The sequence below is a fragment of the Epinephelus lanceolatus genome, chromosome 6, assembly GCF_041903045.1.
Source record: "Epinephelus lanceolatus isolate andai-2023 chromosome 6, ASM4190304v1, whole genome shotgun sequence".
Classification (NCBI taxonomy): Eukaryota; Metazoa; Chordata; class Actinopteri; order Perciformes; family Serranidae; genus Epinephelus; species Epinephelus lanceolatus.
This window is the reverse complement of record NC_135739.1, coordinates 17,101,545-17,126,971: the sequence shown is the minus strand read 5'-3', so window position 1 is coordinate 17,126,971 and position 25,427 is coordinate 17,101,545. Positions and strand designations below refer to the sequence as shown.

Sequence of the window (25,427 nt, the reverse complement as noted above, 5' to 3'; positions counted from 1 at the left end):
TGGCAGTGAGGCTAAGTTTTAAACTTCAGAGAACCTAAAGGAAATCAAAGCTCCAGCTCACACCAGGATACTCAGGTTCACACTTATTTTATCAACATCTTACATTTGAAAAAAGGAGTGAACTACACATTTTACACCTTCCTAATTGCTGTCGGGTGTGTCTTTTTTAGCTGCTCTGCACTGACTTCCTGTTACATTTATAATTGATTTTGTCTTGACTTTCATTTAAGGGACACCTAAAAGGTACAGTCTTCAGCACGCTTCATTTAAATGTCCAGATTTGTTAACTTACATTGGTTGAGTACTTGCTTGAGGGTCCGGGTTGGTTTATTGATGAATGAATGAGTACGTGGGGTGAATGAGAGTGTGTGTGTGTGTGTGTGTGTGTGTGTGTGTGTGTGTGTGTGGGTGTGAGTGCACTCTATCAACAAACAAAAAAGAAACGTATGCATGCATGCATCAAAAATAGTGCTTATCAAGGTATTCTAGCCCACAAAAAACGTTGCTCAAGTATCAATGAATGAAAAATAAAGTGAAGCAAAAGGCTCTATACACACATCATTTATGAGCGCTTGTATGAACCCTCCAAACAAAATGGCTCCCACAGATTTTAAGGTCCTTCTCCTTGTATACAAAGCCCTAAATGGGCTGGGACCGAGCTACAGTGCTAACTCCCTTGTTAACTATTTGACTCCAAGAGCACTGTGATCACCTGCTGCTGGTTTATTGGAGGTTCCCAGAAACAGCCAGAAGAAGATCATGGATGCAGCCTTTGTCAGTTACGCCCCAAAGATATGGAACACACTACCTATAGATATCACGGAAGCTAGCTCGCTAAATTTTTTTAAAAGAAAGCTAAAGACATATCTATTCACTTTAGCCTTTAACTAGCTCTGACTTCCTGATACAGCTCTGAAACTGCTTCCTTTTATGCCTTATGCTTCAGCAGCTCTTTTAAAATACTGTATTTTACTTGATTTTATGATTTATAGTTTTACAACTCTGTGATTTTATGAATCAGTTCTGATTTATGTTCATTGTGTCTATTTTCATGTGAAGCACTCGGTGCGTATCCTGCCCTCATTGTAAAACACTTTGTGCTGCATTTCTTGTATGAAAGGTGCTATATAAATAAAGCTTATTATTGGTTTGAATCCTGCTTGGGTCGACGTCAGCAAAGGCATGCGGTGGCAAGAGGTTCCCACCGCCGAATCAAACGGGATCAGATTAATCTGGGCCAAGTCCTCAACGAGGGCGTGTCTCAAGCCTGTCGTAGACAGTAGGTTCTAGACGTAAAAGCAGATTCACATGCTGATTTGCAAAGATTCCAGCAGGCGCACTACAAAATGTAAACAATAAAGCCGATCAAAACCATAATTCCACTGTATAAAATTAATTTGAATGTCCTCCAGAGACCCGAACTTTTGTTTGGTATGCATTTTGAATTTCTCCTAGCTATTTGGGATCAGTAGGACCTGATAAGTTTAAAAAAACCTAACATTGTCAATGATAATTAAAGTCCTGGTGACCTTAAATGAGACGATAATGAAATCCCAATGTCTTCAAATGAGTACTTTCTAATTAACAGTGTCTTAGCATGTTAGGGTTGCTAAAATTGGCTAACTTTGTTGCCATATCAAACTACAAACATTATTATTATTATTAATCATAAATAAACAACCATAAAATGTGATCAGGGTTTTGACCTTATCCACTTTTATGTCAGGATCAGCTGCAGACCGACTTGGCAGAGATGGCTGGCGTCAAGGGCGATTCTAGGATCAGAGGTTTAGGGGCACTGAGCACCCAGAGAGCTGCCCGGCCAGACAAGATAAATTTCACTGTTTTGTACATATTAACTCAATTTCATTCCCACATTTGTGAAAGAAAAGCACAACACTTTTTGGGAAAGTCTGTGACTAAACCATCAAATCTGATAAAGGTTATTTAAATGCTGAGCCACAGCAAAAGGGGAATCGATTGGAATCATAAAAGAAACATATTGTAACCCTAATTTCTGGGGGAGGATAACTCATTTTGATACAGCAGCTCCTCAACATTAACATGTAACATGTAACACATTAACAGTAATTGACTTTTTCAATGTTTGTCACTGCCTTTTTCCTTCTTGTCTGTATTATATAATACAAATACATAAATAAAAATACACTTCAAAAAAGAAAAGTGCTTGAAATCTACAAAATAATAATAATAAATACACACTATAGGAGTTATAATGTTAATGGGCATCCAGTCAGTTAGCTAGTCAGTAGCACCTTGGCTTTAATATTAACACATGCACATGACACATCAGCTAGCTTCTCTCATTCCAGTTCAAACAGAGGACAGTGGTACTGAACACCTGTAACAGTTCCTAGCTAGGAAAAACGTCAGCTAACTCCTACCTAACAACATAAACAGTGACCTACGATTAAATGCAGCAAAAATGAGGACTGGTAATGATAATAATGTGTTGGTATTGAGTGGTAGGAGTTAAGAAATGTGCCACATATCCTGGTTTAAGCCAGGTACTTACACCACTACTGCATATCACCCACTCTGGAAGGCAACGCATTGCTCTGTCCAGATAGAGAGCTCAGAGCCCGAGTCAGGGAAAGATGGGAGGGATGGGTTGGATCAAACCATTTTTGAGACAACAGGTCTAAGTTAAGCAGAATCAAGAGTACGGTGCAGTAAACCCAAAATGTGATGTCCTCATATGAGGACATAGAGGATATAAATGTTACATTTAATTATTGAAATACACTTAATTTCAGTACAGCAGGAAAGGAGTTAACCCAAACTGCATAATAGATTCCATAAATATAAAGTGCAAAACACATGAATATTTTCATAAGATATCAAAAACTCTGAGAAAACACAGAGAGATGAGAAATGTATATGGAGAACAAAGCATACTTTACAAAATACAAAATATATCCTGATACATACACCAGAAGGAGATGAATATTATTTACAAAGTAGATTAGTAGTAGAGTAGTCTTAATAAGGGAAGGGAGGGAAAGGGTTAAGTGAAGGTTTACCTACTTTATATATTTTGTTGTATTGCATTTAATAAGCCCCATATATGTTTTAATCTGTGAAATAAAAAGTGACTCTAGTTGTCAGATAAATGTGCTGAAATACAAAGTACCATATTTCCCTCAGAAATAAGGCAATGCTCAAGTAAGTTACCAGAAGTATCAAAAAATTAGCATCTGAGTAAATGCACTTAGTAACATTCCACAGCTGCCAGCCGGACATACTTTGAAAAACATTTGTGTGTAATATCTCAACAGTTTGCAGCTTTTGTCTTGCTGTTTGCCTTGGATTTTCACCAACCCGAGAGATACATAGCTGAACAAAATGACCGTGGAATGTACTGACATGAATCAGATATTTAATTAAGTAAACCCAACACCTTTCCATTCAGCCCTCTCACTCTCAGAAATGCTCAGCTGCAGCATCAAGGCTCCTTAACATTTACTGCTGCTAACCCAAACCCATTTGCTTTCCCTCTGGCTGTACAGAGCAGCGTTCCCATCATACCTTTATTGCATTCCTTTCCGTAATGTCGTGCCGGTTATATACAGTCAGCCGCTTCATTTTAGTCCACAGTGGAGAGCTCTTTCTGAGGACAGCTGCTGAAGTGAGCTATGTAGTTACTTGCAAGGTTGTATTCAAAAACTAGGGCCATGGTTGTTGCACTCAGCTGTTGGTGTAGTGGGAGAGAAAAAAAGGCGAGATACTAAATGAAAAGAGGATGTTGGAGAGGAGAGAGTGGAAAAGAGAAACGGAGAGTAATGGCAGAGAGGTGGAGAGGCTGATGGGAGAGATGGGGGGGAGAATTAATAAGGAGAGACAGACAGGAATTGAGTTAAAAAGATGGGGAGGGCTGAGGTGAGGTGTAATGATGGAGAGGTGACGAGAGAGGCTGATGAGAGATGGAGGGAGAGAGGCAGAGAAGGAGGGAGAACAAAGAGATATGTCACATATCTTTCATGTTGAGAGGGCTGGAGGAGATAGGCAGACATGGAAACACAAAGAGCTAGCTTAAGTATGTTTGTGTGTGTGTGTGCATGCTGTGAAGCACGCATGCGTGTGCTGACAGTGGTGTGTATACTTGTGTGAAGTATGTGTGCATTTTTACATGTGAAAGAGATTCCAAGCAGTGAATACATCTCGGGAGCAAAACATTTTTTGTGTGTATCAGTCCATCTGTGAGAGAAACGGGAAGAAAGAAGAGTATAATACACAGCGGAGGTGAACTCGACAGGGGGAGAGAAAGGAGAAAATATAGATACAGCACTCGACAAGGACGAGAGAGACAAATATACAAGTGAGCGAGCGAGCCAAGTAGAAAATGGCAATAGAGAGAGAACATAAAGGAGAAAGATGATTGATAGAAATGACTAAGAGGAGAAAGAATGAGAGAGTAGAAAAGAGACGGAGTGTAATGGACAGAGACAGAAATGATACAGCAGATAGATAAAACAAGGGGAGATAAAAGAGAGGGGGAGAGAGTAATGGGGTTAGGAGAGAAAAGAGGGAGAGAAGGTAAAAAAAGAAAAGGGTAATTGGCAAGAAAGACAGAAAAGGTGTTGACAGGGGAGAGAGGGGGAGAATGCACATGAGGAGGAAGGTGACAAAATAGAGACAGGACAAGAAGGACACCACAAAGATAGATAGATAGATAGATAGATAGATAGATAGATAGATAGATAGATAGATACCTCTCCTGCTACACTGCAGTCTGTATGAAGACAAATGAGTCCCTCAGAATAAATGACAAAACACATTGTGGCTTATTACCTGCAAGTCCATTTTAACATTTTCTGATCTCTTCTGATTTCTGAAGCCTCCACTGACATGCTGACATGACAACTTTCTCTGCATTGTGTAAGGTTTGGTTGGTTAGTTTTTTTGTTTGTTTGTTTTTCTAAATAGTGCTGTACCAAATGTTTTTTTTTTTTAACATTTAAAGCTTTTACACACTACGCTACATTACGCTTTTGACAAAGCTTTTTTTTATTTAATGTTATTTTACTATATTTTATTTTATTCTATTTAATATAATTTTACTTTATTTAATTTAATTTATTTTATCTTATATTATTTTACTTTATTTTACTTGACATTATTTTACTTAATTATATCTTGTTTTATTTTATTTTATTTATTTTATTTATTTTATTCTATTTAATTTAATTTCACTTTACATTACTTTATTTTGCTTTATTTTATTTAATTTTATTTGTTGTATTTTATTTGATCTTATTTTATTTTATCGTATTTTACTTAATTGTATTTTATTTTATTTTTTATTCATCATCACAAATATCACAGTTTGCCTCAGAGGGCCAAGCAACATACAAAAAAGGGGAAGAAACCCCAGGAAGAGCAACTACTGTAAGTAGGGATCACCCAAATATGGTCACTTCTGGCTCCAGAAAGCCAATGGGTGATGTCACAGTACATTCATAATTTCTTTTAGTATATGATTCTACAAATATTGTAATACAAATACTTTTAGTGTAGTCTAATCTTTATCTGCAACTGTGCGGAAATACCGGGTTTAAATGAAATGCATAGACATTATGAAAAAAATAAAAATACTGTGCTGATTCTGATGTTGATTCAGAAATTAATGTGAATCCTATGAATGAAGCTTTGAACTGTTTGGTGCAGCCCTGAAAAACACCTTCTTTGAGGTAAGGGAAAGATCGCAGTCATGGTTTAAACATGACTGCCATTGAAGCAACAGTATATGTCAGAGCATGTCAGCCTCGGGGGAAACCAGCAAAACAACACATGACACTGTCATGAACCCCCTTAAAATATGCCTCCTCTTTTTGTTGAATAGGGTGGTAACCATTTGTTTTCTTTTTTAAAATCAGAATTATTACATACAGTGTAAACCTTATGTGATCTGGCAGTGCTGCGCTTAATTATGCTCATATCAATAAAGCACATTTGAATTTAGATAGAGAGGTATGGAAGAGGATCGAGACAGACAAAGATAGCAAGTGAGTAAAATGAGACAGGAAATAGAGAGACAGACTGAAATGGAGAGCGAAAGAACATCTGACAGCTAGAAAAAGAAGGAGGGGAATAACTAGAGGGAGACAGAAGGAAGGGTGATGGGAAAAAGGGACTGACGGCCTCGGAGAGATAGAGATAGGAGCGAGAGGGAGGGACTGAATGAGGTGAGGAATAAATGAAGAGGGAGAAGAGAGCGATAGAGTGAAAATGAGCAAAAGAAGCCAGAGAGAGAGAGAGAGGAGAGGGAGAGAGTAGTGTCTCGCTCTCATCAGTCAGCGCGTTGCTCATCCGGCGGCAGAGGCTGCCTTTGTCACCATGACGGATCCTCGCTGTCTGCATGCCGCTCGCCACCACACCATTACAGCACATTACTGATGTACACACACACGGAAACACACACAGAGGAGAGAGAACAACACATTTAACAAGCACACACACACACATGCAGAGGTGCAGCACAAGGTATTTAGCAAACACACACACACAGGTATGTTTAGTGTGCTGGTGTCAAATATACAAACGCACAGAAACACACACAGACATTTAGATAGGAGCCTGACATGTTTGGCACAGATATGTTGCACTATTGATCATATGTTCATGAAATGTTATTTGGATTAGGATGGTTGTATCATTATTAATTAGTCTGCTGATTATTTTTATCAATTGATTAATGAGTTGGTAAAAATAATAGCAGAAAATAGTAAATGAATGCCCAGCGCAGTTTCCTAAAGCCAACACTGACTTATTTAAATTGCATTTTTTGTCAGACTGCCTGCTCAGAATCCAAATATATTTATTATAAATACCCTAGGAGACAGAATATTGGGCAAATATTCACATTTGAGAAACTGGAACCTTTTGGCATTTTGCTCTAAAGCATTGTTTCATAGCCCTCTCTAGTTAAAAGGCTTCAAGCTCTTTCACTTCCCACATATATTTCCTTTGTTGCACCTTTAACCACACCCAGCAGTGATGTCACAGTGATACTCAAGGTCAGTTAAAGTAGATTTTTTTTTCAGGAGATATTAAGTTAAACTTTAAATATGACTCATTATTGAAATTGCAAATGAGGTAGATGGAGCTGGCAGAGTTGTCGACAAACATCAGGTACTTTCTATTATGCTCTTTGCTTTCCTTGTTCGCATCTCCTCCTCGCATCTTAGCTATTGGATGCGAGGAAGAGATGTGAGGTCCAAGCTGCCAGTTAAGAAATCCTTGGTTCCATAGTGTTGTGTTCCCGAATGGGAGTCTGGGGACATTTGTCTTTCGTTTTGTAATAGAAATGGGCGGGGATATCCAGACTACTTGACGGCGTTGCCATAGGTATGGCACGCTGTAAATCCTTAATTTCTCCAATGTTGTGGACGTTGCAGCTCTGCAATATAGCTGAATCAAATGAAATCATATCCATTTTAATCTCTTCTTGCGATGCACTTAACACTTCCTTTTCTGTTGTAGTACGGACAACAATTTGGGGAACACCAATTCCGGTGTAGGTGGGTGTAAGGCAAAGCTAATCAGCCATTGGTCGAGGAAGTACAGGAGTACACGGATTTGGATCCAATCACATCACTGTCGCTGGGAGCCAGCGCTAATTCTATTACAACTTTCCTATGGGAATGTTTACAGACGACAGAGTCAGTGTAAGAGACTAGGACATAACATGCCCTACTCTTCCCACTCCCAAGGAATTCCAGTTACACATTATTTTAAACAACAAAGCAGTTTATTTGGCTTTAGAGGTGAGCGGTGCCCAAAACAACAAAATACACTAATGGACCCTAAACTTACCTAGCAAAAACAAATGTGAAACAAAAGACAATTTTCTAACCTAAACTCCTACCATTCAAAACAAGAGCCCTCCTTGCCCTCGCAAACGAAGAGGCCATTAACCGTCAAATGACGGGGATGGTGAAGAACGGGCCGACTTATGCGAGAATCGCTGAAGGACTGACCAGCCACGGCTTCCCTCCCACGTCACTGTTTACGTCTCACGCTGAGCTACACGTTTTGTTACTTGCTCACGCCCCCCATTGCTCCGAAAAGGCACATTCTGTATGAACAAAAGTAGGCAGGCGGCATTTTGCTGCACTCCCCGATTTTGTTTTTATACTGCCAATGCTGAACGAAGACTGATTGGGCTTTCCTACAAATTTGCAAAGTTCCTATCTAAAAAGGGCTACACTCAACCACATGCACACTCTGGGCAGAGGAGAGAGAACATCTGACAGATCACTGCAGACTAATACAAGCACATCAATACCAAAAAATAATGACCTGGGTCACAACACATAGTGCCAGTCATAAGCAACTACAGTTACAGGTGCGACATTTATACGTGATGCGACTTGATAAAAGACTTCTATGTAAGAATACATTTTTGTTTCCTCACTCTCAGCTCCTTCAGAAGCATCCTCTCTACTTGTCTCCTTGAGGTCCATTTAAGGGACGATGGTGGAGGGGGAATGATTTGCAGGGTCATAGGAGGAGAAAGGATGTGAGGAGGCATATGTTAGTATAATGAAAAGCCCCTATGATGTGTCCCAAGTCAAGGGAAGCGATGTTGCTGCTACTTATTTTTGCTTTGCTGATTAACAGGTCGTCTTTAGCTGTGGGCCAGGCTCACTAGACAGAGGACAGAGGAGGCAGAATCAATTGACCTTTCAAATGGTGGATTATATTCTTAAAGCAGTGGTTCCCAACTGGTGTCAAACGTGTTAAGTTTGTTAAACACTTTATTTTTAAGTACAGTGAATTTCCGATCCAGAGCTTTTTATTTGAGGTGCCATTTCCTGCTGTAGAGAGAGTGACGGAGGGACAGCTGCTTGACGGAGACAGCAAACTAGCTCGACGACATGGCCAAACACAAGTGTGATGCTAAAGGTATTAAAGTGTGTGGACCTTGAGCTAATGACTAAGGAGAAATCTGGACCAGTTGGGAAACACTGTCTTAAAGCGTATATGCAATACAGTACAGACTGAGTCACTGGTTACTGTACTAATAACTCTTGTCCACGGTGGCTGTAATTACAACCCGTTCTTGCACTGTAGACTTGAAAAAATATGAAGCCATCCCTCAGGAATGTGGCCACTCTGTACAGACTGCATTAACACCTGGCTGAATGTGAGCCGGGCCACCTCCAGATGTGGAGCGGCCCGTGCTAATGCAGTCGTAGACTCAAATCGTACGGGTTATTTCCACCCTACTCTGCTTTACTCTGCCTCTGATTGGCTTATCCTGATGTTCTTATCCTGACCCCGACCTCACTCCTCATGCCTAAACCTAACCAATCCAACCCATGAAGGCTACGAGTACTCAGAACCAATCAGAGGGAGAGTAGAGCAGGTCATGTCTACACCATTGTAGGAAAGAAAAATTGACATACTGTACACACACACTGATCAGTCACACACTGTGGCCTTAGCAAGCATTCATATCTCACGTCTCATTACTGTACTCTGATGGTCACTGGACATACTGTAGGTCTTCACAGGCACACTGACACATACATACACATAAACACAGAGGCAGGGACTACAACATGCAGCACACACACACACACACACACACACACAGTCATGCTCATTTGGCAGCTACACACAGACAAAAACCTGCTGAGACAGTGATCGCACATAACTCACACAGAGACATAAATACCTCATTATCTATACACAGACACACACAAACTCGTTCTTACTACACACACACACACTCACACACACTCTCTCTCGTCGTTCTTTTCACTCTCTCTTTTCTCGCTTTCATTAAAACCACACTGACAAACAGCAGCATATGCAGTGACACTGAGCAACAGATGTTCAATGGGAGATATTGTGTAACTGAATGTGCGCTGTGTATAAAATGCTAACGAAGCTGTGTCATCTGTTTGTCTCCACAGTACTACGAAATGTCCTACGGTCTCAACATTGAGATGCATAAACAGGTAGGAAAGACTGTACTCAGTATTTTTTGTTTGTTTTTTCTTCTCACTGCTGGTGTACTTGGAGGCTGTGTGTGTGTGTGTGTGTGTGTGTGTGTGTGTGTGTGTTACCTTCTGTGAAGAAGTTGCATTTCTTGAGTAGGCGTGAGGAGGTGAATGTGTTATTTTACTCACACAAACACTGTATTGCCAGGATGTCATTTTGTGTGGGTGGTTTTTTACTATCTTGATCCTGTTCTCATTTGTTTATATTTTGTATTTACACAAAATGACCTCCATAAATATAAATGCCATGGCCAAATTTTTAGAAACACCTTAAATGCAAAGTATAGCTTCAAAATGCACCATAGCATTTGGTCGACACACAAAAACAACTACACTCTTATTTTAAAAGAAGGGCTTTAAAGGAACAGTGTGCAAGATTTAGGGGGAGATACTGGCATCAAGCGGTGAGGATTACAGATTGCAACCAGCTGAAACTTCTCCCAGTTAGGATTCCTTCAGTGTTCATTGTTCAGGAGGTTTTTAGCAGGAGCTGAATTATCTGTAGAGGTCTCTGTCTATCCAGAACAAACGGACCAGGTGATTTAAACCAGTAAAAACACTGAATAAAGCCATTTAATGTTACAAATCAGTGTTTCTCCAATGCCATTGGGCTTGTCGCAGACAGGCCGCTAGCCCAGCATCTGCTAATGTGTGCTCACCTCATTTCTGATCCAGACGTTCAGGAGGTTTTTACCCTGAGCTGAATTATCCGCAGAGGTCTCCTCCTCTCCAAAACCTGTGGATTTAAGCCAAAAAAAAAACGTTATTTCTTAACTTATAACTCAAGATCCAGATGTGCAGGAGGTTTTTACCAGGAGCCAAATTATCCGCAGAGGTCTCCTCCTCTCCAAAACAAACGGACCTAGTGATTAAAACCGGTAAAACACAGAATAAAGCAGTTTAACGTAACAAATCAGAGGTTTTCCTGTGCGTTGTCGCAGACAGGCTGCTAGCCCAGCACTTGCTAATGTTTGCTTACCTATTTTCTTGGGTAACTTCGCATGTGCTCACCTTATTTCTGATCCAGATGTTCAGGAAGTTTTAACCCCGAGCTGAGTTATCCGCAGAGTTCTCTTCCTCTCCAAAACAAACAGGCCAGGTGATTAAAACCAGTGAAAACACTGGGTAAAGCAGTTGAACTTCATAAATCAGTGTTTCTCTGATGCTGTTTGGTATGTTTGTATATGTTTGGAGTTGGCTGCTAGCCTCGCACCTGCCAGTGTGTTCTCATTTTATTTCTTAACTTAAGACTTATGTTATAACTTATGATCCAGACATTTGGGAAGTTTTTATCAGGTGCCAAATTATCCACGAAGGTATCGTCCTTGTTGGTGATTTAGAGGCCGCACACATGCTGCTTCTTTAACCTCCTGAAAAACACAAGTTTGGGCACTGGGCTGACTTTTGTGCCTTTTTTGAGGCAGCTTTCAAGAGCCCAGTGGCAGGTTGTGTCTGAGGTTGCTAAGCAACCTTAACAAGCACTGTATCAAAGCCTTTTTACCTAAAATCCTGAGTGCAGAGCTGATCTTCTTCCAGGAATTAATAAGTGTGTAGGCCTATTGTCTGTGGGACAAATGTAAAGCTCTGGGTATCCCTGCACTAACATGATCAACTTTTCCGTATTTATCACAGACCGATATTTACAGAATGATTGGTTGTTCCTCGCCACAAGAGGTGCTGCTTCGTTCCAAAAGTTGAACTTTTATTATTTATTTATTGTTTACTGTTATATCAGAGTGCAGCTGTTGTGTGTGCGCACCATGACGGCGTCGCTCTGGCATTTGAGCGCCCTTGCTACGCGTTTACATTTAAAACAATTAATTTGAGGGTGCAAAAAACGTGACATGTGTACCACCCCTTAAACTGCTAAAAACACAGAATAAAGAAGTTTCAAGTTAAAAATCAGTGCTCATTGCAGAGAAGCTGCTAACTATGGGCCACGTGAAAATGCAAATGGCCCTATCTAGAGCCATCATGGGCTGCTGTAGAAACTTGGCACATCAACATGGCGGATTCTGTGAAGGAGGACCCTCTCCCTGTGTAGATATAAACAGCTCATTCTAAGGTAACAAAAACAGACAGATTCTTATTTTCAGGTGAGTATACACTTCTATTCCTGCCAATATATCCCCCTAAATCCCACACACTTGACCTTTAAGTAATGTATTTAATGCAGAGTGGTTGTCTTGCATTATATCACATAGCACATGAGTTTCTGTTTCTCTAGGTTCTCATTGTATAGTGTATTGGCAGGATAAAGCAGGATCTGTTCCAGCTTAAATTCCTGTGTAACGATGATGAGCAGGGGAGTGACTCATCTTTGTAGAACCAGAAACAGGGCAAAGGAATTAATAACATTTTCTGTTAAAGTAGGACGTGGTTTTTTTTCTGTCTTTTTTTTAGTAGACTAATAATGAGTCAGCAAGAGCAACAAGTGGTTTCAACACTGAGCTATGGATGGCTGATTTTATTAGTTTTAGTAACGGGGTCACTGCGCAACACTGAAGTTTACCTTTCCATGCGTCCGTATGGAATATAAACGCAAGTACTGTTGCATGAAACCAGCTTCTCTGCACAATTATGATGTCCCTGTTGACTAAATGTTTATTTGTGTGGACAGTCTCTCTTTCGGTTATTATCAAGCAACACAAGCGCTGGCGGCTGATGTGAGAATTAGGGAATAATGTTACCATTAAGCTAGCTGGTACAGATGGTAACCATGACAATGTCAAATGTATGTTTTACACAACCAGTGGAGACAGACTTGAGGTTAACTGACACTAGATGTCGACAAGGCTTAGCTGTTATGGACAGGATGGGATAGTGAGGACACTGCTTCTTCTAAACAATGTGAAGACCAAATGCCAGGTGGATAAAAGAAGGTCAGTGTAAATGTGTATCATTTCTATTTATCCACTCTGGGATCCGGTATTCCTGAATGACGATGTGTCTGATGAGCAGTGTGTGCTCTCAGGAGCCGACGACTGCTTGTCAGTCCCCACACTTGCTGCTAATTTGCTGTCTGGGTCACACTGCAGGAAGGGGAGACAGGCAGATAAATGCACAGACAGACTGACAAAAAGGCAGACAGACAGACAGACAGACAGATCGCAGACGTGAGATCTGTTCGGCTGCGCTGACAGACCTCCATGCAGATAGACAGAATCATTATCCAGCTGAATGGCATCTTCCTTTAAGGTGACTGCCTGTGTCTCCCCCTCTCTCTTAATCTCTCTAACTGTCATGCTAACTCTGCAGTGGACTCAGGCACTGTCATGGGAGACAAGAAGGGATGCGTTTTTTACATTTTACAATGAGCTCCCAGCATGCCTGGCATAATGCTTTTAGAAAGCAGCTCATTGTTTCAAACAATCTGGAAAACGCCCTCAAATGAAAGCCTCCACACTCTGCACTTTAACCTCATAATCATTGTGTCATTTCACGATCAAGGTAATTATAGCACAGAGACATCAAACAGCGGGTGTCTGTCCAAATACTTGCAGTGCAGTGTACATACTCACTCCAGACTCCAGTACTCGCTGATGTTACGCTTAGTGGTTGAAGTTAGGGATGATTCAAGATCAGTTTAAGGGCTGATAAGAGTGTATTTTAACTGATCTGCATCTACACCTGGAACATTTAATCATTACGTTTTCAGCTATTAAATTAATCGCCAGCTAATATGATTATTGATTAATCGGTTTGAGTTCTTTTTTTAGAAATAAAAGCCAAATTCCCTGATGCCAGCTTCTTAAATGTGAATATTTTCTGGTTACGTTGTTCCTCTGTGACAGTTGATTGAATACGTTTGGGTTGTGGACAAAATAAGACATTTTAGCACGTCATCTTGGGTTTTGGAAAACACTGATTGACTTTTTTTTTTTTTTTTTTTTGGATAGACGGATAACAACAAAACATAGTTACAAGTGCTGTTCCCCCTTTTTTGGTAAAAAGAACAGGAATAGTGAACATTATCTCCGCATTAAAAGATAATAATATTGTGTAAATATTGTTTAGTATTTTTTCCAAACAAGACAATAGAATGGAATGTGTACAAAGTTTGGTTGCAAATAAACCATAAAAGTAAGCTAGGTTAAAGAGAAAAAAAGAAAAGTAGATAAATAGAATAATAAAAGTCAAGTCGAAGAAAAAAAAAGATCAAACAATAAATTCAAAATAAATTAGTTAAAAAAATCTGCACACATATACATATAGATACATGCACATATGTATAAATAAATACAATAAAAGAAAAAGAAAATAGATAAATAAAATAAAATGGACAGGGTTGGTAAGGAATTCAAGTAGTTCATAAAAGAATTCTGTTTCCGTATTTCCGAGTAAACCTATCAGAGGATCCTTTCACTGTTAAACTCATTTTTTCTACTTTAAGAAAGGACATAACATCCTTAAGCCACAGCGATATAGATCGGGGTTTAGGAGATTTCCACAGGAGCAAAATGCGCCATCTCGCCAAAAGGGAAGTAAGGCTCATAGTTCTGACTGTAAGGAGTTAATTTGGAGTTGTTCAGATGATACCACAAATATAGCAATAAAGGAATCCATTTTTACCTGGACTCCTAAAATCTTTGTCAAAATCATAAAAAAGTCAGTCCAGAATTCCTGTAGTCCGGAGCAGAAGATGGACATATGGCTCAAATTACAAGAAGAAGCATGGCATCTGTCACATTGGTCCACAATATTAGTATATATTTCAGATAGTTGTTCGGTCTATAAAACTTAAGAAAATGGTGAAAAAAATCTCGACTAATTGACAAATCGCTAAATTAATTGACAGATTATTCTACAATGACATTAACAGTTATTTGCAGCCTTATCTGCATCAACTTCATTAAATCCCAGTCAGGTTCCTTTGCTTATGGTGACACGTTGTATCAAAAATACTGTAATTACACTCTGTTAAAACACTCAACCCTGTTCACATTCATTCCCATTGTTTTCAGTAACAGAGCAACATTAACACATAAGTAGCAGACAGCAGATTCCACATGACACCAAGCGTCTTTTTCCTGTTTTGGTAAAATGTTGCAGGTGTGCTTTGCCTTAAAAGTGCAGCTACTGGTTTAAAGCCTCATTTGTACCTCAGTAATTTATGATGGGGATTAAGAGAGTCTGTCCGAACACTTTTGTTGTAACAGCTGCAGAGTAACTACTGTACACTAACACTCTAGATCCCCTTGTTATAATGATATTGCTACTGTGTAAATCTGCTTGGATCACAGTTTCATGTCAGCTTTTTAGGATTATAAGAGAAGGAATGTTGTTGTTGTAAGTGTCCAGGGCTTAGAATTAATCTTAAAAGCCCAATCAGGTTCATATTGGCAAAATAACTGGAAAAGCAAATAATTATGATCATAATATTTGAGGCAGCATAGGTGAGATTATTCAGTATGTGCTGGAGGACAGGTGACATGTGCTTGTCTGCTATACTTTGCATGACTGAAGATGAATACTAACCATTATATCTGGAAAATAATATGTAACACACAGCTCTTCAAACCTTGATATGAGGTAATATTACATTTAAATAAGAACAAGATATGCGGATCTCTATGTCAGGAACATGTCAGCATAACCCTTATATCTAGATGGCCTTCTTGTTCATTTTTTTCTGCCTCAAATTGAAATGAAAATGTTGTTTGAAACTGAAATTGTTTGAAAGTGTCCCCTGTGCTCCTCATCATTTACTCTGCATTCTTCCAAAATCTAAATTCAGTCCTGATCTCATGGACCGAGGATGTGAACCGCATCTGAAAGCAGAAAAACCTCAGCGAGACTATATGCTGAAATTGTTGTGCTACTAAAAACAACAAAAAGAAAAAAACATGCACAATAAAACTGTCTGATGGATGGGATAGATTGATTCTTAAAGCCCACAGCAGACACAACTATTGACAGAGCGATAATCAGAAAGAGGCGGAGAGAGAGACTGGCAGACGAGAGAATAAAGAGACTAGAGTGGACAGAGGATTATAAAGTACTTTAAAAGTACCGTTTTACAAGTCTTTTTATACTGAAAGAAGTTCAGCGACAATACAGATACACTCAGGATTAATACATTTATCTTACTGTATTTATTATAGTGAGAAATCAAAGTGTTGCTGTATTGCAACAGTGACAAGGTCTGCAACAGTAAGATAAAATAGTGGGAGTTTTTTCAACAGTGAACTTTAGATTTAGATGATAATACTTAAAATAACAAGGGCTCTGCCCGAATCTGAATTTTTTAGACTTGTATCGAATTTAGCTGTTGAAGATTTGACTATTCGTTCCTTTTTTAACATGCGCTGGGTGCATGACAGCGTCTCTGTTAGGGCCAGTGTAACATGGCTCCAGAGTTGGCATCAGCTTCTTAAATCCTGCACCCTCTAAACTTTATCTCCGGAGCTGCCTCTTGCTCTCCTCCCAAAGTAGTCTCCTATCGCCACAAGTGAGGCAGGGGGACCGCCGGGTGCGCTAGCTTGCCAGCTTATCTCATTTAGCTTGTCTCATAGCTTGTCTCATATGTTGTCTGATGAACAGAGAGGGAGAGAGAGAGCAGGGCGAGCAGGGGCTGAGTCAATCAATGAGCTGCACACAGTTCCACAGTGAAATAAGGTTTTACACATTTTAAATACTAAAAATAATGTGGTGGGCTGCAACAAATAAATCAGTGTATGGGAAATGTAATGTGATGCACACTAACAAAAAACAAACAAAGCAAAACAAACAAAAAAAGACAGCTCGACTTGAAGAATTTCAAATCAGCTAAGGGGTTACATTTCATTTCATTTATTTGACTCATATCACATGGTGCAAATGTTACATACAATAACAAAACAGTGGCACATGGCGTGTAATGTACAACCAATGTTACTTAAACAAACAAAAGACATTCCTCAAAAAAAACACCTATTTTACAAATTACTTTGGCTTTTAATAACAGCAAAATAACACAATTAATTTAAACATAGATGGATGGTTTAGATAATTCTTTGGCAGACACCTTTCTCTGTAAGTCATTAAGCTTACATTCTGACATTCAAACAAAATATGATGCTCATCTCCCACACGATTAACATCCCAGAGGTTGCAGATCCTCTGATTTATATCCAGCCCTTTATATCTTCCACTGACTTTAGGAATTCTAGTGTTATTTACTCTAAAATTACAAATAGTCTGTCTGTACCTTAGATTTTCATGCAACAGATACTTCTCCACTTTAAACTATTGTTAAATTTCGACATATATATCACATGATCACAAAGTAGTCTTTTAGCCTCTGTTCAACAGTTAGTTTCAACGAGTTGATGTTGTTACACTTTTACGACAAGCCACACTCATCCAGTATCTGCTTAACCTGCAAGACCCATGGTGACACATATACACTCTTGTTATGCAGGCTGAGCAAATATTTGTACATTATTAGACTGAGTTTAGTTTCTTTACCCTCTATCAGCTTTCTCCAGTAGCCAGTAAGTCTCTTTTTAACTGCAATATAGAGTGGATATCTCCCTAACTCCCCATAGACCATGTTATTGCAGGTTATCATTTTAACTTTTAGGGTATATTTTAGAAATCTAAGATGTAGTTTTCTCAGTATATTTATTCTTTGACAGCCTGAATTTGACTCATTTAGTTTCAGGCAGCAGCCCTAAAAACAACTGAAGCACTACTTCAGTAAATGCATTTTTTTTCTTTTCTGAAAAATTTCAGCCAGTTTCAGTCAGTAAAAAAAAATACCACTTTGGTGCCAATGACCAAAATACTGACATGCTACTAAAGAAACCGAGCATAGTGTTGGTTCAGGCAGGACATGATGTCAAGCTCAGCTCAAATCCCAGCTAAATGATGGAAGGGAGTCAGCTGAGAGATCACATGATTCCTTTCTATGCAACCAATTGGCGAATCTCATTCAGGGCGTCCTATTTAAACTGCTCTGGCCTGCCTACTGTTGCTGCTTCCTCTGCAAGCTGCTTTGAAACTCGTCTCCACCCCAGGTCCTCCTTTTCATGCTGTGTCTGACTTATCAATGTCATTTCTGTTTGTCACTGATGCTGCTCTGTTGTGTTGCCGGGGGGTCTTTGCTGCTGCTCTTCATGTAGGCGCATGGAAGGGCAGGGAGGTTTGCTTATGTGCTTCAGGCTTTCCTCATTTGCATGTGGAAGGGCAGAGAGGTGTGCTTTCTCCACCTTAGGCTTTCTGCGTAGGCCTGAGGAAAGGCAGAGGGGCCCCAGAACAGAGCCATACCAGCAAATATAATACTGAAAATGTAAATAAAGTTTCCTTTGACTAAAATGTTCCTGACTGAACTACTCATTTTTAAATTTAGTTGAGCTAAACCACCAAGCAAAATGTACAGAAGGCTGTATGTTAGTTACAAGAAGAGAGAGTATTACCCAACAGTGCAGACTTTGGAGGGGATCAGAGAAAGAGTGGAGAGAGAAAGAGAGAGAGGGAAAGATGGCTGGCAACAAAGCCAGGCAGAACTGGACTGTCAGCTCTTGTCGCCAAAAAGAAGAAATGGACTGAGGCGCTGGCTGCACCTCTGAGAGATGGACAGAGGAGGAAGAGGGGGAGGAGGATAGGTGGGGAAGATGACAGAGGGAGGCCAAGGAGGGGAGAGTGTGGAAAATAGGAAGAGACGAAGGAGAGAGGGGAAGAAGGGGGGGAAGGCGGTGGGGATGACAGGAGAAGACCAAAGACCTCCAGTCAGAAGAATAAGAGTAAAAAAAATGAGAAATAAATGAAGAGGGAGAAACCTGGTGTCAGGAACCAGAGAACAAGGCTGTGAGAAGAGTGAGCAGGGGGAATATGAGAGGGGGGGAGATGGGAGAAAAAAGTATATGTTTGAGCAACGGGGAGAAAAAGAGCATATGTGAGAAAAAAAAAAGTGATTCAGAGAGAAAAACAAGAGAGCTGGTAAAAAGGTTTAACGGGAGAGGTGGTAGGAGAGCCGGCGACGGAGAAATGTGAGGCAGATTGTAAAAGAGAACTTACAGTATCACAGATAGAAAAGGAAACAGAGGAGCGGAAATTGACAGAAATAGAATAGAAAGAAGATGTGATAGAATATAAAATGAAGGAACTGGTATAAAAAAGGACATCAAAAAGAGACGGTGATAGAAAAAAGAGATAGCACGAGGAGAAAGAGAGCGGATGAGGATAAAGCACAAAAGGAGAGGTTGTAGAATAGAGGGTGTTACAAAGGCAGAGAGGATGGAAAAGTGAGTGGGATAGTTTGAAAAAAGTAAGTGTAAGATAATTAAAGAAAATGAGGACTTTGAAGATACTGCGAGAAAAAGGGGAGAGCACGGCGGGGAGAAAAAAGGCGGTTGAGAGAGTAAGGGAGATAGAGGAGCGGGGAGGGAAAAAAAAGTGAGATGGCGGGGAGAGCTAATGTTGGAAAAAGTATGAGAGCAGGGATGAGAGGAAAAGAGGGGATGGAGATTAATTGAACGGATGAAAGAGGAGAGGGTAAACAGGAAGGATGGAGCCTTAGAAGAGACAGATAAAGACCTCAGAGAACAGATGAGGGGGGAAAAAAGAGATGGAGATGAAAATTAGAGCCAAGAAAAGGGAAAGCAGCGGAGGGAGAAGGAAAGAAAGAGGGAGGGCGGTCGGAGAAAGAGGGAGATAGAAAGAGACATCAAGGGAGGGAGGGGAGCTTTGAGCCGCAGTGAGAAATAATGAATCATGAATAGATTTAACAGTATCTGCTCTTATTTCCTCCTCCTCCTCCTCCTCCTCCTCTTTCTCCCCCCCTCCAGCTTCCTCCTAACATCCTGTCGAGATCACTGCTATTGCCTCTCTCCCCACTCTGTCTCCTTCTCTAGTGCACGCTCTGTCATTATCAGTGGCAGGGCCATCTCATGTCCCGGCATTAATTGAGCTGTAACAGTCATCCCGTGCCTCCGTAGCCTTCCTTTTAGCCTCCTTTTTTTTTCTTCCATCACTCTCTCCCTCTCTCTTTAGATTTCACACTCGCTCCGTCTTCACCCCCTCCCCTCACCTCTCCTCCTCTATCTTGATCTCCCTCGTTTCCTTTCCATCCCTCTCCCTTCTCCCCTCCCTCTCTTCCTCTTTCTCAGATGATTGTATCTGAAAGATAACATCTCACCCCCCTCCTCCTCTTAAGCTGCATGGATACATTGAAAAACACGCACACGCGCACACCCCCCCCGTCACATTATCTTACTTGGTTCACTTCCATTATCATATCATATCATATATATACACTAGCTGTATCCCCCGGAGGAGCGAGGGAGGCTATAAGGACTTTACGCTGCTCTCTGTGGTTGTTCTATATTCATTGATATAGCACTTCTGGGGCCTGGATAGTTATTGCCCGTATCCCCCGCTATGTGCAGACGCACAACATGTATATTCAGTGACTTTGTAATTCAGTCGTACACCGTGGGCTCACAGTGGCTGGCCCAGGACAGCTTACAGATACGATGATGTACTGTGTGTGTTGTTGTAAGGTGTGTGGTGAATGGATTGAAGCAGGTTTTTGTATTGACAGCTGATCCGAGCAGCAGGATAACAGGATGATGGCGGGAGGTGAAGAAGAATAGAGACTTTGTTCGACTTGAGTTCAGCGAGAGGCGGAGGCAGCCCAAAAGCTTGTGACCGGAGTGTAGCCTGGGAGAATATGAAAATATGGAAAGCAGGAAGTGAGATATGCCTTTCCTTCCACGAACGGCTAACTTCAAAGGGACATTAAGCAGAGCACAGAGCCCACAACTGCTGAGTGAAAGCAAGACGACACGACAGCAGTCGTGCTAAACAACAACTAAACATTTTTATCTATGATCAACATGCATTTGTTTGGTGCATTTCAGGTAGAAATCTTCACAGGTCCAAAATGTTTGACACCCACAAGATCTTCATGTGAATGAAAATAATCCTGGAGAAAAAAGGGAATTTGAAAAAAGGGACCAGAGCATAGTCAGACTGATCTGAGTAGACCCGCAGACCTGATCCAAAATGTGGTTGACTTGAACACACCCGAAAAACACATTTTTATCCTGTGATGCTTGTAATGCACCATGAACCACTCAGATCCACTCATTTAATAGACATACTGACTCACAGATCTCGCAACATTTGAACGGGACCCCAGATCTGATTCAACCAGGGGTGTCAAACATACAGTACGGCCTGGGGGCCAGGAGTGGCCCGCCAGAGGGTCCAATCTGGCCCACTAGATGACTTTGCACGCCTAATACCGATGCACTTGTGAAGGCTAAAAGGTGCCAGGTTTCAGGAGCAAATTAAACAGTGAGTAGATACTTCATGTAAAATACTGCCTCAGAGGCTTTTCAACCCCGACCAGAATACAGTTCTCTGAAATAACAATGAATACTTTCTGTGGTCATATTTAAAGATATTGAACATTGTGCAAAAGCAGCGGCTTCAGTACAAAAGAATCTGTGTCAGACTTCTGTCTCAGTACAATATGGATGAAACCCTGTTGCTGAGGCACTGACAAGTGGGTAGAGCGTGCAGAAGGCACACTCTACCCAGAGTGTCTCTTGGGTCTCTTGCTGTTCCTTGACTTTGTCCGACGATTTTGGCTTTGGCTCTTCCGAACAGAATTTTGCAAATCTCCTTGTCTCTCAAGACTTTTTCGTTGCTGTCCTTGTGTAAATGACCCTTTTTCTTCTATTCTTCTAGCACCTGTGAAGGCTGCATCTTTTACAGTGACACTAGTCTTGCATCGGCAGACCTATCTTGTGCTTTGCCAGAGCTGGAGAAAGGTCTGGCTGAACCCATCATAATTCCACACTAAGGGAAAAAAGTGCTCTGGGTTGTTTGTATTTCTTTAAGCCAATCACAATCGTCTTGGGCAGTGCCAAGCTCAAGATGCAGTGACAATGCAAAATAGTGTTGGAAGGGAACTTGTTTTGGTGGAACGTTTGCACATGGGGAGGCAAGACCTGGCATTAAAATGACTAAATCCTGGCAAACAAGCAAACAAAACAAACACTAAAAGATGTTTTTCGTATACATTTTTAGCTCAGAGGTTGTTGTTGTCTCACACACGGCACTAATACTGAGTGTGGGGATAGGTCTGCCTTTGTGAGGCTTGTTTTACGTAGCAACAAGTTTACAGTTTACTTTCCCCACAATCTACATCCTGTGAGCCAAGCTACTGACACTGAATGACCTCAGGCAGTATATATGTTTGCCTCCAATTTGTATACACAAGTATAATTCACATTGTTTTACTTTCTGACCTTGCGAACTGAAAATATATCCTCTAAATACTAATATATCTCTTTCATCTATCTTGTATTGAGATCTGTATTTTGACATGTCTACACATACTCTACATCTTCACAGTTTCAGAGGTAATGGGTGATTTTAGCAGTAGCGTCCATTATTTCTTTGCTGGGATAGTGTCCCTCAGTAGACTCCTGGGGCCAGCTGGGAAACTACTGTGGCAGCATTTCAATAACAGCGTGGGTAAGTGTTTCTAAACGACCAGTTTGGGATCTGACAGTGCATCACAAAAAAAAAAAAAAGTCAGATGACTGACCCACTTCCTATCAGAAAAAAACCCCACATATTAGTGTCTTATTTTTTTACCTAGAAAGGGACCAGCAGTGCAGGAAAAACACATGGCTTTGGCTAATGTTGCATCATTAATTTATTTTCCTCCTCAACACTCGCTGCACACTCATATCACTGGAAACAGGAAAATCCTGTTTCTGGCTCCAATTCGGATGACTCAGTGTTGCTAATTCATCACGATTATGTATGTACAATGATTACTGCTTTTAGGTGCGTAAAAATGTCTCCCTGATTTATTTAGAAATCGATATCCCAAGAAACAAAGTAGCAGCCCGGCTGAGTCAAGCCTGTGTGGATGCTGATTGAAATACTGCGTACTCAAAGGTTAAAATAGAAACAAGCTATGCTTTTTACATAAGGTCACACTTTGAGCTGTGACACCAATTTATGTTTTATAGGAGACATTTTTGATGTTAAGCTGCTAGGATGCTGGAATTTTTGCACATTTGTTTATATTTAGGGGTCTTTGTAGCTGAAAGTTGGGTTACACTTGGATTTTTGTAGTAGTTCATGCTATATGGTGCTAACCTCCTAGATGGCTAGGACACATATGGATAAAACAATAACACAAACAGGGTACGACATGCCCCTGCTGCTCACTGGATAGAGTGTGTACCATCAAAGGGACAGTTCACCCCAAATCAAAAATACATATTTTTCCACCTAGTTGTAGTGTTTATCAGTCTAGACTATTTTGGTTTGAGTTGCAGAGTCTTGGAGATATCAGTCTGCCTTCTCTCAAATATAATGGAACTAGCTGATACTTGGCTTGTGGTGCTCAAAGTGCCAAAAAATAACATTTGAAAGTCCACAGCAATGTCTCTTTTCTGAAATGATGACTCAGTTACTCAAGATAATTTACAGACCTACTTAAGCCTGATTTATGGTCCTGCGTTAAATCAACGACGTGGCTACGTCGTAGGGTACGTGGCTACGCAGAAGGCTCGCCGTAGCCCCCAGCGTAGCCTGACGTGCACCTCCCCAAAAATGTAACTACACGTCGAGGCGATGCAGACCCAGCGCAGACCGAGAGGGCTGTGATTGGTTTGCTTGGTAGCAACGCATTTTTCGGTTCCGTATTTCCAGATTGCGCCATCCCCGCCATCTTTAAACATCTTCTGTTGCGATGTAGATGTTGTAGTATTAAGGCCCATGTATGTTCAACGTTCAACAGGGATACGGACGGAGTTGTCTGTCCGTGCTCTGCGTTCATTTCTCTGTGACCGGAAAAGCCAGAAGCTAAACAAAGAATCAACTAGAGACGACGATAACCATTCAGGAAAGGGTTCGAAGGGTTCACGACGGCGTTGTGGCAACGATGTAGGTACGTCGTAGGTACGCCGCAGGACCATAAATCAGGCTTTAAACTGCTCTGGCCTGCCTTCTGTTGCTGCTTCCTTTGCAGGCTGCTTTGCAACCTGCCTCCACGCCAGCTCCTCCTTTTCATGCTGTGTCTGACTTATCAATGTCACTTCTGTTTGTCATTGATACTGCTCTGCTCTGTCCGCGTGGGGTCTTTGCTGCTGCTCTCCCTGCCTTAGGCTTTCCACGTAGGCGCATGGAAGGGCAGGGAGGTAAGCTCTCTCTGCCTCAGGCTTTCCTTGTTCGCACGTGGAAGGGCAGAGAGGTGCGCTCTCTCTGCTTTAAGGCTTAGACTTTCCACTTAGGCATGCAGAAGGAGTGGAGAGGTGTGCTCTGTAAACCTTAGGCTTTCCATATAGGCCCAAGGAAAGGCAGAGAAGCCCCAGAACAGAGCCATACCGCCAAATACAATACTGTGAATGGAAAAGTTTTCTTTGCCTAAAGTGTTCCTGACTGAAATGTATTTTATTGGCGTTGAAGTACCACAAGCCAAGTGCCATGTAGTTCTGTTATATTTAAGAGATGGCAGACATCTCTATAGAAGATAACTCCAACACTTGGTAACTCACACCAGAACAATCCAGATTAATTAACAGCACTACAGGTAAGAGAAAAATATGTATTTTTGATTTGGGGCGTGAACTGTCCCTTTAAGGCTGAGTACTTACGGCAGTGGTCTGAGTTCAAGTCTGGCCCCAGAGGCCCTTTGCTGCATGTCAACCCCTCTCTTTCCCCTGCCTTTCCTGTCTCACTATCTCACTATCAAATAAAGCAGAAATGCCAAAAATTAATCTTAACCACCCCCCTCAAATAAACAGTCTCCTGTAAGACGAGAGCAGACTGCTTATTTTTTAAAAGCAAAGAAAAAAAATAACAGGCCAATGTGCAGAAAGGTGACCCGAGGCTGAGAGAAAGAGCATCCCATTACTGAAAAGTGTCGGTATGTCCTTGAGCTGATAGTTAACCTCTCGCAGGTTACTAATTTTAAGCCATTTATGATAATAACAGCATGAGTTAAAAGCCCAAAAATGACCAGCTGTGAACTTAGTAAGCCAAACATCAAACACCAACATAGTACTTAAATAATACACATTTGGTTAAGTGCTTGGTAGCCAGGTTTCTTATTTAAACCAGCAGCTCTACAGTCACCTTGTAACACCTCTGGTCCTGACTTCCTCTGTGAGTCATTGAATTAAATACCAGTCAGAATATCACTGAAGCTGCGTTCACATGTCAGCAGTAGCTTTCTTTATACAAAAACCGCCACACAAATAGGGCACACCGGATAGACGGGATATTATAAGAACCAGTGTTAACATATATCTGTATATAGACTTTACATACTGTGTCAGAATGCTAGATAGAGAGATGATGTGGTTCACGGACGAGGCAGGATATTATAGGAAGCTGTGTTTGATAGTCAGGATGCTCGGCAGCCAGACTGTTTCCCCTGTG

General features: G+C 40.9%; 1 protein-coding gene across 2 annotated transcripts in view; it reads left to right on the top strand.

Moving 5' to 3' along the window:
• tle2b (TLE family member 2, transcriptional corepressor b) overlaps positions 1-25,427 on the top strand; it is a 127,896-nt gene that overhangs the window by 44,262 nt on the left and 58,207 nt on the right. For both annotated transcript variants that reach the window (XM_033621928.2, XM_033621927.2), the window contains exon 4: positions 9,945-9,989. In XM_033621928.2, coding sequence (XP_033477819.1) covers positions 9,945-9,989 — 45 coding nt within the window. The remainder of the gene's footprint in view (positions 1-9,944; positions 9,990-25,427) is intronic.